Source organism: Salmo trutta, chromosome 23 (genome assembly GCF_901001165.1).
Source record: "Salmo trutta chromosome 23, fSalTru1.1, whole genome shotgun sequence".
Taxonomy (NCBI): Eukaryota; Metazoa; Chordata; class Actinopteri; order Salmoniformes; family Salmonidae; genus Salmo; species Salmo trutta.
In genome coordinates this window covers 10,173,282-10,187,059 of record NC_042979.1, presented here as the reverse complement: position 1 = coordinate 10,187,059, position 13,778 = coordinate 10,173,282, and the positions used below count along the sequence as shown (strand labels likewise).

At 43.5% G+C, this 13,778-nt stretch overlaps 1 protein-coding gene across 3 annotated transcripts in view; it reads left to right on the top strand.

The window, feature by feature from the left end:
* The first annotated feature begins 615 nt into the window (after positions 1–615).
* The window catches only part of LOC115159279 (ras-specific guanine nucleotide-releasing factor 2-like), a 45,966-nt gene continuing 32,803 nt past the window's right edge, over positions 616–13,778 (top strand). For all 3 annotated transcript variants that reach the window (XM_029708846.1, XM_029708844.1, XM_029708845.1), the window contains exon 1: positions 616–1,197. In XM_029708846.1, coding sequence (XP_029564706.1) covers positions 919–1,197 — 279 coding nt within the window. In that variant the 5' untranslated portion in view covers positions 616–918. The remainder of the gene's footprint in view (positions 1,198–13,778) is intronic.

Below are 13,778 nucleotides of genomic sequence, written 5' to 3'. Positions count from 1 at the left end.
CAGCGCAAATGCCCATCTGTGCCAATTGAATCTCAATGAGGAAAACAGTCAGGGGTTGTATTTGATTAACGTTTATTAAAAAGTCTGGATTTCAGCAACAAAGAAGGCATGCAACAACAAAGGCCAAACATAGATATAAAGTACGAGTTTAAGAATTTACATTTTGAAGTAACGACTCACAGCGACTCGAAGCAACTTGAAGGAGTTGCAGGTTCACTCCAAAAACACTAGTTTTCACTCAACGCCACGGATTGGTATAGTGGAGTTGTGATACATTTGTCTATACAATTTCCATTCCATTGGTCCGCAACACTGCTGGTCCAGTACAGTAGAACCTACAGTTTCACCTTTTACCATGAATGAGAGCGAGGGAGCGCAAACCCTTGTCGAGACTGTACAGAAGACCGTCCGTCGGCCCGCCCCGCCCGGCAGACAGACAGTAGCCAGCTATGCTACGGGAATTAGACAGAGACAAACCAGTAGCTCTAGTCCAGTGGAATACATTACAGAGACTGTCTCTTTAAATTACTGTTTCAAAGCCGAATTAGGCGCTGTTTTTCACCGTCTGTTCTCCTCAATCTATTTGGTTTTACGCTGCTACAGATGCCTGATAAGCCTTCTGCGATTTTCCATTGTATGGCTATATTTTTCTCGTCATTTGGGATGATTTGGATTCCCTTTCTAAAAGTTTGAGGCATGAGACGTGGGATTATTTATTTTTTCGGGCTTCTCCGCGGCGCACAGAGTGGACGCGTCTGTGGTGAACTTGGATTAGCGCGCTCTCTCCTCCACATCTACTTTCTCTCTCCTATCCTGTCCAACTCTCTCCGAAAATATGATAGATATGTCACAGATATGACATCAATAACAACGACCACGTTTTGAAATCGACAGAAAGAGAAGGGGGTCTCACGGAAAATGCAGAAGAGCGTGCGGTATAATGAGGGGCACGCTCTATATCTGTCGCTTGTCGCGCGCAAAGAGGGCACGAAACGCGGCATCCTGAGCAAGAAGACGACGGAGAACAGTCGGTGGAATGACAAGTACTTTGCTCTCTACCAGAATGTGCTCTTTTACTTCGAGAACGACCAGAGCACTCGGCCCTCCGGGATTTACTTGCTGGAGGGGTGCACGTGCGAAAGGGTTCCCGCACCCAAAGGCGCCACGGTCAGTAAGGACATGGTGGACAAGCAGCAGGTGGGTTAGGTACCCTAGTGACCATGGTAGTGCACTACCTGACATGGTTGTGTTTTGGTTTTGGTCTCTGCTTGCTGTGTTGACACTGAGGTTTGGCACCCTACACTCACCCAGTTTTTCTTACGTAAACAGATTAAGGATTTGGCAGCACAGACGGGGATTACGCATAGAAAGTGCACTTTAGTCTGAGAGGAGAGGAGGGATGACAATTGATTTCCTCCGTAGCGTACTGTGTCTGTCCCAGAGAGAACTAGACGCCTGGACGTTGAGGAACAGCACGGGCAAGTTAGATATTACATAGTTAGGCCTACCTGGAATACATGTAGAATATTTCAAAATGTCGCTTTACACTTTTAGAATGAAGCAGCACATACTACTACCAATATGCCATATCCTCATGACAGTTGCTGTAGTTATATATTCCCATGTACACGCTTAGAAGAAAAAGGTGCTATCTGGAACCTAAAAGGTTCTTCGGCTGTCCTCATAGGAGACCCTTTGAAGAACCCTTTTTGGTTTCAGGTAGAACCCTTTTCGTTCCAGGTAGAACCCTTTTGAGTTCCATGTAGAACCTTTTACACAGAGGGTTCTACATGGAACCCAAAAGAGTTCTACCTGGGACCAAAAAGGGTTCTCCTATGGGGATCGCTGAAGAACCCTTTAGGAACCCTTTTTTCTAAGAGTGTAGTGAACGGAAGCTAAATATGGAAATACAAGTCTAATAGCCCCTATGAAGAGCTCCATTACTGGCTGACATCTTTGTTACTGTGATGAGCTGCATGGAGTCAGTGACTGGGAACAGATGTTTTCTTGTTGACCTATTACATCCTCACAGTTGGAGAGTGGAGACCGCACATTCCCTGGCTCTGTATACACTACAGTAGTCTACTAGCTTTGTATTAGCACATTTATACAAATGTTTCTTCTACAGTATATATATTTTTGCATTCACACAGTAACCTGTAATCTGTCTGTGGGTCTCCACATCTACTTATGTACACTACATGACCAAAAGTATGTGGACACCTGCTCATCGAACATCTCATTCCAAAATCATGGGCATTAATATGGAGTTGGTCCCCCCTTTGCTGCTATATCGATGGGGTTGAGGTCATGGCTCTGTGCAGGCCAGTCATGTTCTTCCAGAACGATTGCGACAAACCATTTCTGTATGGACCTCGCTTTGTGCACGGGGGCATTGTCATGCCGAAAAAGGGAAAGGGCCTTCTCCAAACTGTTTCCACAAAGTTGGAAGCGCAGAATCGTCTGGAATGTCAATGTATGCTGTAGCGTTAAGATTGCTCTTCACTGGAACTAAGGGGCCTGAACCATGAAAAACCACCCCAGACCATTATTCATCCTCCACCAAACTTTACAGTTAGCACTATGCATTCTGGCAGGTAGCTTTCTCCTGGCATCCGCCAATCCCAGATTCGTCCATCGGACTGCCAGATGGTGAAGCATGATTCATCACTCCAGAGAATACGTTTCCACTGCTCCAGAGTCCAATGGCGGCGAGCTTTACACCACTCCAGCCAATGCTTGGCATTTCTCTCTTTAGGTACTTACCTGTGTCTGTATCTCTCAAATGTGTGCTGCTACTGTCACCTTGGCACAGTATCCAACCCCTGCCGTTGAATTTAACTTGCATCCATGTACTGTATTATATATAGGCCTACTGTACTAGACTGAAAAACAATCACTTCTCAACATCACTTTACATGCTCTAAATCAGGGGGGTCAACATAATTTACCTTCAAAATCATTTCCAGTTTTGTGCCTTTTTTGGTTAAAACCCAATGAGATCAGAAGTGTCAGAAGGGCAGCTCATTGTTGGAAATAGGACGACAACAAAAATCACCAACACACCACCACAATCATCATCTAATGCGACAGAGATTAGCTCATAGCCTGGAGGCAGCAGGAAGAGGGATTTTCATTGTCACATCAGGTCATGTTATCTTTTAGGTTGGTGTTGTGTGCTGGTGTTGGGGACACATTAGATCACATTTTGACCACGTTAGATTTCCTCCGCACCCATGTCTGACGTGTGTGTGTGTCTGTCTGACACCCCTGCAAACCAACAGGACCCTAACAGCAATAGCAGCTACAGACACATGGCTCCATTGAGCATTGAACAAACCAAATCAGTCCATACAAGTGTCAATGTTGTCTTGCAGTGAGAAATGGCAACTGCAGTATCTAACTCTTTCCCCCCTCAGTTTCTGTTCCTCCTATGATTGTGATGTTATAGATGAGGTCACTGACCCTCCCGTGTGCAATGAACTCAGCTTAGCTCTGGTGTGTGCGGTTGAAGTGTGTGTGTGTGTGTGTGTGTGTGTGTGTGTGTGTGTGTGTGTGTGTGGTGTGTGTGTGTCTGTGTGACGTGTGCATGTGGTTGACAGTGTGTGTGTGAGGTCACCATTTCCACCATGTGCTAGGGAACATGCTCTCTAAACAGGTTTGGTACAGCTGTGCAACAAACACGTGGAACAGTCTTACAACGGTATTATACCATTAGATTGCGACTGTAATTACACTGTATTTACACACATATTACAATGATGTTACTAAGGTCGTAATGTCTATGTGTTGTGAACTTAATTGATGTCTACCTGGTGCTTCAGCTTAGCATATTCATGGGACATCCCAAACAATACAGTGTTCGATTCTGTCGGATCAAGGCCACTTAGTGGACTACCGAACACACAGCTCCAAAGGCTGGAAAGTGAGAGGGTTTTAAACACAAACACACATGCAAATGCGCACGCAAACATGTACGTGCACGCACGCACACACACACACACCCTCACAAACACACACACGCAATCCACAAAGACGTCGAAGCATTTAAACCAGACTAAAACATCAGAGAGCTTCAAAGTGGCAATGGCTGATTGAGAGGCAGAGAAGTGTTCTACTGATGTCCTCTCAGATAGCATACACACACACACAACACACACCACACACACACACACACACACACACACACACACACACACACAGAGAGTGTTACAGTTTGAAATAATAGAAAATTTACGCATCTCGTAAATGATGGTTAGGAAATGAACCCATAACTTGTTTCTCACAAGTGTAGGTTGTGAACTCTGCAAATAATGTCTCCAATCCTAGAAGGAGAACAGTGAATTACTGAAATTACTACATGGTTTAACAGTAATGAATGTAACAAAATGATTGGGATTACATTTACTGCTGGTGACAAATATCATGGGGAATTGATAATAAAAATCTAAGGCCAAACAATACACATAATGAATGCGCAATAATCGGTGGGAAACAGCTGAGCCATTCTGGAGAGAGACTCACCTATATCTTTGCGACACACCCCTCCCCTTCTTGGCTTAACATTTTAAATTATACTCAAGACACATGATCTTCACACATATTTTCGCTGCTTTACACTGACTCCCGCAACACATAATCAGCTAGGCCTATAGCCACGCGCGCTGCCCAAATTGCGGGCTTCCCAAATAGGCATAGGCCTACGAGCAAGTGATCTGAAAATGATCCTTGATTCCTCTGTGGCTAAGTCATGCTTTCTGGTGAAGTTTTTTGAATAATTGTATTTATTTCTGTATCGACAGGATTAATTATATAATTTTGGCAAATGTATTTCCATTTGCTTCCCAATTGGACCCACTGCTATGCCATTTCTCTCCTGTTGTATTGGTTTTCGTATCAACTTTCTTTCGTTGTCCAGAAGCTAAAGGCACAATCCTAGTCATATTAAAAACCCATCCTAGTTGTTACATCTTTAGATTCCCCCTCTAAGTTTAACAGAGCTGTTCATTTCTGTCACATATAAACTCAGCAAAAAAGAAACGCCCTCTCAATTGGTGTTTATTTTCAGCAAACTTAACATTTGTAAATATTTGTATGAACATAACAAGATTCAACAACTGAGACATAAACTGAACAAGTTCCACAGGAGTGTGACTAACAGAAATTGAATAATGTGTCCCTGAACAAAGGGGGGTCAAAATCAAAAGTAACAGTCAGTATCTGGTGTGGCCACCAAGCTGCATTAAGTACAGTACTGCAGTGCATCTCCTCCTCATGGACTGCACCAGATTTGCCAGTTCTTGCTGTGAGATGTTACCCCATCTTCCACCAAGGCACCTGCAAGTTCCTGGACATTTCTGGGGGGAATGGCCCTAGCCCTCACCCTCCGATCCAACAGGTCCCAGACATGCTCAATGGATTGAAGATCCGGGCTCTTCGCTGGCCATGGCAGAACACTGACATTCCTATCTTGCAGGAAATTACGCACAGAACGAGCAGTATGGCTGGTGGCATTGTCATGCTGGAGGGTCATCTCAGGATGAGCCTGCTGGAAGGGTACCACACGAGGGAGGAGGATGTCTTCCCTGTAACAGGGAAGCATTGAGATTGCCTGCAATGACAACAAGCTCAGTCTGATGATGCTGTGACACATCGCCCCAGACCATGACAGACCCTCCACCTCCAAATCGATCCCGCTCCAGAGTACAGGCCTCGGTGTAACGCTCATTCCTTCGATGATAAATGCGAATCCGACCATCACCCCTGGTGAGACAAAACCGCGACTCGTCAGTGAAGAGCACTTTTTGCCAGTCCTGTCTGGTCCAGCGACGGTGGGTTTGTGCCCATAGATCGACATTGTTGTAGGCCTTACAACAGACCTACAAGCCCTCAGTCCAGCCTCTCTCAGCCTATTGCAGACAGTCAGAGCACTGATGGAGGGATTGTGCATGCCTGGTGTAACTCAGGCAGTGTTGTTGCCATCCTGCAACAACAGCTTTATCCTCACAGAACATGATATTGTGCCTTAGAGCCGCAGCCTCATGTCCTTAAAGTTGCTGTTCTCATCGTTTTTAAAAAACTTTTATCAGCTACTGTAGCGACTGTGTCTAGGGGGTTTGGGCTGTGTCTTGTGTTAATGTCTCGTGTGTGTGTGTGTATGTGTGGTCCTGCTCTTGTGAGGTAGTGGAGGATAGCGTGTGTCTGTAGCCTCGCTGCAGGCTCTGAGGCTGTAGACTCTCTGTGCAGAGAGGGGAGATAGTCACGGAAGATTCCGTGTGAAGGCTCAGTCTCTGGTGAAAAGGACAGACTGTAAACCTGCAAACAGTTTGGGAAGCAGTGTTTCCTCTTATTATTTTGGAGGGGGCGTGCAAAGGACCCTAAAGCAACATTGAGAGCTGCAGACGCAAATGAGGCCAAATTAGCCTTAATGTTTTATATGGAGGAAGGGGGAAAGGATGGAAGGAAGAGAGGAGGGTGAAAAGGATGGAAAGTGAAGAGAAGAAGGGGGAAGGAGGATAGGGAATGCAGACTGCCTGTAAGTGTTTTCAGTCCGTCTGTCTGTCTGTATCTCTGTCTGTTTCTCTTTATGTAAGTCCTTAGATAATCTACCTCTGTGGTCTCACATAGGAAAGTTCTGTATGCTAATGACGCGGCCCTACTATAGGCTACTTCAATGCCAGCCAGCCGGCTGATTGATGGGTTACCATGGTTACCATGGTTGATAGTTGAAGTGGCACAGTTTGAGAACACACACACACACAACACACACACGCACAAGAAGTAGCACTTCAAGAAATGTTATACAAGGTGGTCTACAAGTTCTGGCAGAGAAAGAGAATTAGAGAGAGTGAGGGAGGGAGAGAATGAGAGATGATAAGGGAGTAAAAGGCTGGAGATGAGTAGAGAGAAATATTGTAGATGAGGAGAAAGACAGAGTGTGTAAATGAGAGCTGGGATGTGATTGACAGTATTAAGTATGATGTGTGATGAGAAAAAGGGAGGGAATGAGGGGAGGGTTTGTAAAGGTTGTGTGTGTGGCCCTCTGCTGTGATGGTGTCTACTCTTAGTACACACGGTTCATTACACCCTGAAGGACTGACTGTGACAATGAGAGCAGAGTTTCCTGTTAGCCTGCAATTGCCGGCTTTTGGCCGCTAATTTTTTTTGAAAAATCAATAAATTAAACTGTTGCCAGCCAAAATGACCAGGAGGAAAAAACATCCTATTGCAAAATAATGCTTTTTATTCAATGATGGAAATTCCATTCCATGTAAAAACATTTGACAGTCACGCTTATTGGTCTACGGGTTAATTTGCATAATTTTGTGGAATTAAATTGGCTTGTACGTATTTTCATTGGAGTAAAATGTGACCATTCATTGTGGAAAAATTTGAAATGCAATCACGTGTTTAAAACAGATTTGGTGCTGAATAAAAAATAGCTGCTATTTTATTTCTCAACTGGTAATTGAAGCGCAGCTCCCATTTACCATTCAAGTGCAGGCAACAGGCTATATGCACTCACCCACCACTTTACAATGTGAGCTGGAGGCAGTATGCATTTTGAAAACATACTTGTTTGAAACCTAAATGTTTTATTTTATATTATGAGGCATGTCTTACTTTGCTTCAAAGTAGCCTACAGGCAAAATCCAACCATGGAAACTTGGAGGAAATTATTTAATAAAGACTTAATCGGCTGAGCGTGAGTTTAAAGTTTGGGGAAGCTTAAAATGTGACAGTACCCCCTCCCGACGCGCGGCTCCAGCTGTAGACCGCCGACCAAAATGACGATCCCGGGGATCAGGAGCGGACCTGTCGCCTCTGCTGAGGTGCAGGAACCTGATGAACTGGTTGAGGCATGGCAGCCTGTCGAGCCAGCTAAGGCAGGGGAACCCGTCGAGCCCACCGAGGCAGGGGAATAAGACAAACCGAATCCGACAAGGCCTCCCAGGTAGCTCCGGTTCTGACACCCGGACCCGACATCACCTCCAACACAAAATTTAAATAACACACTCTCTGATGCTTCCCTTTGGAGAGGCGTCATTCTATAACGTGCATGCTGGGAGTCGGGAAGCAAGTTCAGGGAGTGAATTAATTAATGAATAAACAAAACATAATACGAACAACACACAGACATGAAACCGAAACAATGACGCCTGGGGAAGGAACCAAAGGGAGTGACATATAAAGGGCAGGTAATCAAGGAGGGGATGAAGTCCAGGTGAGTGTCATTATGCGCTGATGCGCGTAACAGATGGCGACAGGTGTGCGCCATAACGAGCAGCCTGGTGACCTAGAGGCCGGAGAGGGAGCACACGTGACAAATATTGTAATCAGATTACAGATACGTTTGAAAAAGTAGATGATTACTTCTGGGATTACTTTCAAATTCAGAAAGGATGTTTGCGAGAAACAATCTTTGACACTTCTATGTCTTCTCAATGACATTTAGATCAGCATTGAAAAAGGACACAAATTTAAGTTTGTTCCACCTGAGTGAGTCTGACCACAAGTCAGAGACCACTATGATGACACACCAGATGTGACCCAATTCAAGAAACTAGGTGTATGTCGCAAGTCACGACTTCACAAGGGAGCCTTTTGAACGTAAACAAATATTTATCAAAATGCATTTTTTGACAGAAATGCCTTCTCGAATATGTGAACTTTCATGTGCCTTAATATCAAACTTGAATGTCGAATAAAATTGTTGAGACTGCTGTCTTTTTCTGTGGCTAAACCAACTAGGCTCGTAATTGAACAATTTTATTCATATTTACAGATGACATACAAGTTTGATGTTAAGGCACATGAAAGTTCACATGTTCGAGAAAGCATGTCTGTGCGTTGTTCGTGTTTTGTATTATGTTTAGTTTATTCATTAAATGTATTCACTCCCTGAACTTGCTTTTTGGCCAAAATGCCTTCTCACACATGTGAACGTTCATGTGCCTTATTATCAAACTTGTGTGTCATCTGTAAATACTAATAAAATGGTTCAATTACGAGCCTAGTTGGTTTAGCCACAGAAAAAGGCAGAGGTCTCAACGTCAACAGTGAAGAGGAAACTCCGGGATGCTGGCCTTCTAGGCAAAGTTGCAAAGAAAAAGCCATATCTCAGACTGGCCAATAAAAAGAAACGATTAAGATGGGCAAAATAACACAGACACTGGCCAGAGGAACTCTGCTTAGAAGGCCAGCATCCTGGAGTCGCCTGTTCACTTTTGACATTGAGACTGGTGTTTTGCGGGTACTATTTAATGAAGTTGCCAGTTGAGGACTTGTGAGGCGTCTGTTTCTCAAACTAGACACTAATGTACTTGTCCTCTTGCTCAGTTGTGCACCGGGGCCTCCCACTCCTCTCTATTCTGGTTAGAGCCAGTTTGCGCTGTTCTGTGAAGGGAGTAGTACACAGCGTTGTACGAGATCTTCAGTTTCTTGGCAATTTCTCGCATGGAATAGCCTTCATTTCTCAGAACAAGAATAGACTGATGCGTTTCAGAAGAAAGTTCTTTGTTTCTGGCCATTTTGAGCCTGTAATCGAACCCACAAAGCTGACCCTCCAGATACTCAACTAGTCTTAAGAAGGTCAGTTTTAATGCTTGTTTAATCAGAACAACAGTTTTCAGCTGTGCTAACATAATTGCAAAAGGGATTTCTAATGATCAATTAGCTTTAAAAATGATTAACTTGGATTAGCTAGCCCAACGTGCCATTGGAACACAGGAGGGATGGTTGCTGATAATGGGCCTCTGAACGCCTATGTAGATATTCAATTAAAAATCAGCCGTTTCCAGCTACAACAGTAATTTACAACATCAATAATGTCAAAACTGTATTTCTGATCATTTTGATGTTATTTTAATGGACCAAAAAAAAGGCTTTTCGTTCAAAAACAAGGACATTTCTAAGTGACCCCAAACTTTTGAACAGTAGTATATACAGTCGGAAGTTTACATACACCTTAGCCAAATACATTTAAACTCAGTTTTTCACAATTCCTGACATTTAATCCAAGTAAAAATTCCCTGACTTAGGTCAGTTAGGATCACCACTTTATTTTAAGAAGTGAAATGTCAGAATAATACTAGAGAGAATGATTTATTTCAGGTTGTATTTCTTTCATCACATTCCCAGTGGGTCAGAGGTTTACATACACTCTATTAGTATTTGGTAGCATTGCTTTTAAATTGTTTAAACTGGGTCAAGCAATTCAGGTAGCCTTCCACAAGCTTCCCACAATAAGTTGGGTGAATTTTGGCCCATTCCTCCTGACAGAGCTGGTGTAACTGTGTCAGGTTTGTAGGCCTCCTTGCTCGCACACGCTTTTTCAGTTCGGCCCACAAATTTTCTATAGGATTGAGGTCAGGGCATTGTGATGGTCACTCCAATACCTTGACTTTGACTTTTGCCACAACTTTGGAAGTATGCTTGGGGTCATTGTCCATTTGGAATACCCATTTGCGAACCAAGCTTTAACTTCCTGACTGATGTCTTGAGATGTTGCTTCAATATATCCACATAATTTTCCTTCCTCATGGTGTCATCTATTTTGTAAAGTGCACCAGTCCCTCCTGCAGCAAAGCACCCCCACAACATGATGCTGCCACCCCCCGTGCTTCATGGTTGGGATGGTGTTCTTTAGCTTGCAAGCGTTCCCCTTTTTCCTCCAAACATAACAATGGTCATTATGGCCAAACAGTTATATTTTTGGTTCATCAGACCAGAGGACATTTCTCCAAAAAGTACGATCTTTGTCCCCATGTGCAGTTGCAAACCATAGTCTAGTTTTTTTATGGCGGTTTTGGAGCAGTGGCTTCTTCCTTGCTGAGCGGCCTTTCAGGTTATGTCGATATAGGACTCGTTTTACTGTGGATATAGATACTTTTGTACCTGTTTCCTCCAGCATCTTCACAAGGTCTTTTGCTGTTGTTCTGGGATTGATTTGCACTTTTTGCACCAAAGTACGTTCATCCTTCGGAGACAGAACGCGTCTCCTTCCTGAGCGGTATGACGGCTGCGTGGTCCCATGGTGTTTATACTTGCGTACTATTGTTTGTACAGATGAACGTGGTACCTTCAGGCATTTGGAAATTGCTCCCAAGGATGAACCAGACTTGTGGAGCTCTACAATTTCTTTATTGAGGTCTTGGCTGATTTCTTTTGATTTTCCCATGATGTCAAGCAACGAGACACTGGGTTTGAAGGTAGGCCTTGAAATACATCCACAGGTACACCTCCAATTGACTCAAATGATGTCAATTAGCCTATCAGAATCTTCTAAAGCCATGGCATAATTTTCTGGAATTGTCCAAGCTGTTTAAAGGCGCAGTCAACTTAGTGTATGTAAACTTCTGACCCACTTTGAATTGTGATACAGTGAATTATAAGTGAAATAATCTGTCCGTAAACAATTGTTGGAAAGATTGCTTGTGTCATGCACCAAGCAGGTGTCCTAACCGACTTGCCAAAACTATAGTTTGTTAAGAAGACATTTGTGGAGTGGTTGAAAAACGAGTTTTAATGACTCCAACCTAAGTGTATGTAAACTTCCGACTTCAACTGTATATACACACGTCGATTATTGAAGAATATTGAAAAATGCCTCATGAGTTTAGTTCAAGTGTCACACCCAAAACCAAAAATATAAGCTTGTTTTTCTCCAATGTTTGTAAATATTGTAAATGTAAACACAATGTACATCCTCAAAACATGGTTTAAACAATCATTTTGATATAATGGCTCGTCAGTCCTTGCATCCATAGTGCTGTCTATTCATCTGAGAGCGGTAAGGTTTCTCCAGGCCAATCCCTCAGCTTTTTTACCAAAACAGAGGTGGGGCGGCCATTTTGTTATCGTTTCATCTGTGAATTTGTCTTATAAACAGCTGCATTATCCAGATATTAAAGTGTCACCCACTAAAAAGGTCAACAATAGGCCTATAGCAAATGCAGCATAAGGCATTCATTTTTCCCATGTTAACAGCACTTTTCAGTAGTGCTCAAAGCATGCCATTCCATGAGCGTAGCATTTCTTTTTCAACTAGAATCAATGAGTCCAATCAGTCCTCCATGACAACAAAATCATAAACAGAGTAGAGCTGGCTAGTAAGTCCTTAGTTTTGGGGTTATGCTCAGGTAAAACAATTTGGCTAACCTATACTTCCATAATTCAAAGTCCTATTCTTGAAGATCAAGGGGTATACGATGTATTGGAATTAGGTTACTAGATCGAATCCCTGAGCTGACAAGGTAAAAATATGTTGTTCTGCCCCTGAACGAGGCAGTTTTTGTTCTCAGAATTTGTTCTTAACTGACTTGCCTAGTTAAATAAAGGTTAAATAAAAAATACATTAAAAAAAGGCAGGCAGGGGTCAATAATCCAGAGAGGGTGTAAAGCACCGGAACAGCAGGCAGGGTCAGGTCAGGCAGAGGTCAATAATCCAGAGAGGATGTAAAGCACCGGAACAGCAGGCGGGGTCAGGTCAGGCAGAGGTCAATAATCCAGAGAGGGTGTAAAGCACCGGAACAGCAGGCGGGGTCAGGTCAGGCAGAGGTCAATAATCCAGAGAGGATGTAAAGCACCGGAACAGCAGGCGGGGTCAGGTCAGGCAGAGGTCAATAATCCAGAGAGGGTGTAAAGCACCGGAACAGCAGGCGGGGTCAGGTCAGGCAGGGGTCAATAATCCAGACAGGGTGTAAAGCACCGGAACAGCAGGCGGGGTCAGGTCAGGCAGGGGTCAATAATCCAGAGAGGGTGTAAAGCACCGGAACAGAAGGCGGAGTCAGGTATGGCAGAGGTCAGTAATCCAGACAGGGTGTAAAGCACCGGAACAGCAGGTGGGGTCAGGTCAGGCAGAGGTCAATAATCCAGAGTAGAGGCAAAGGACGGCAGGTAGGAAAGGTTGAAAACAGGGACTATAGCAAAGACAGGCACAAGGGAACCCACTGGCAGGTTTGAATGAAGAGAACAAACTAGCACAGACAGTAAACACAGGTATAAGTACCCAGGGGAATAATGGGGAAGATGGGTGACACCTGGAGGGGGGTGGAGACAAGCAAAAGGACAGGTGAAACAGATCAGGGAGTGACAAAATATATAATGGAATTATATTATTATATGTAGTAGAAAGTGATGGGTTAGAAGAAGCCTACACAGCCAACCCATAAAGTAAAACGTAACATCCATATATTGCCAGCAATGTAAACTTTAACATTGATTTATCTGCAATAGATGGTAACATACATTTTTGTCTTCTTCTAATGCCTCTTAAGGGGAAAGTAATCTAAAAGTAACTGAATGTAATCAGATTACGTTACTGATTACAGTTTTAGACAGGTATCTAGTAACTGTAACAGATTACATTTAGAAAGTAACTTACCCAACCCTGCTGTCAGCTGCACTGTTTGGAATGGTGTTTTCCCGCGAATTGCATTTGAGCAACATTTTTCGAACATTTTATTGGCTGCTTCGTTACATGAGTTGCATGTTCTGTTCAGATGCATTACCATAATCTACATGGGATTTCTGTCATTCTGATCACCGCGGGTTATATGCACCCATTGCACATGGGTCCGGTAAATTTCTCAGATTGCCAGTAAATTAAAATTTTCAGAGTCACGTTGTCCGGCGCCACAGTTTCCTAACAGAAACCCTGTTGGAGAGAGACTGAGAGAGGGAGAGAGAAACAATTAGAATTTAAAAAACACTTAATTAGGTCAACGAAAAGCAATGGAACTCTAGATTTAAAACATTAACATACTAGCACAGAAATC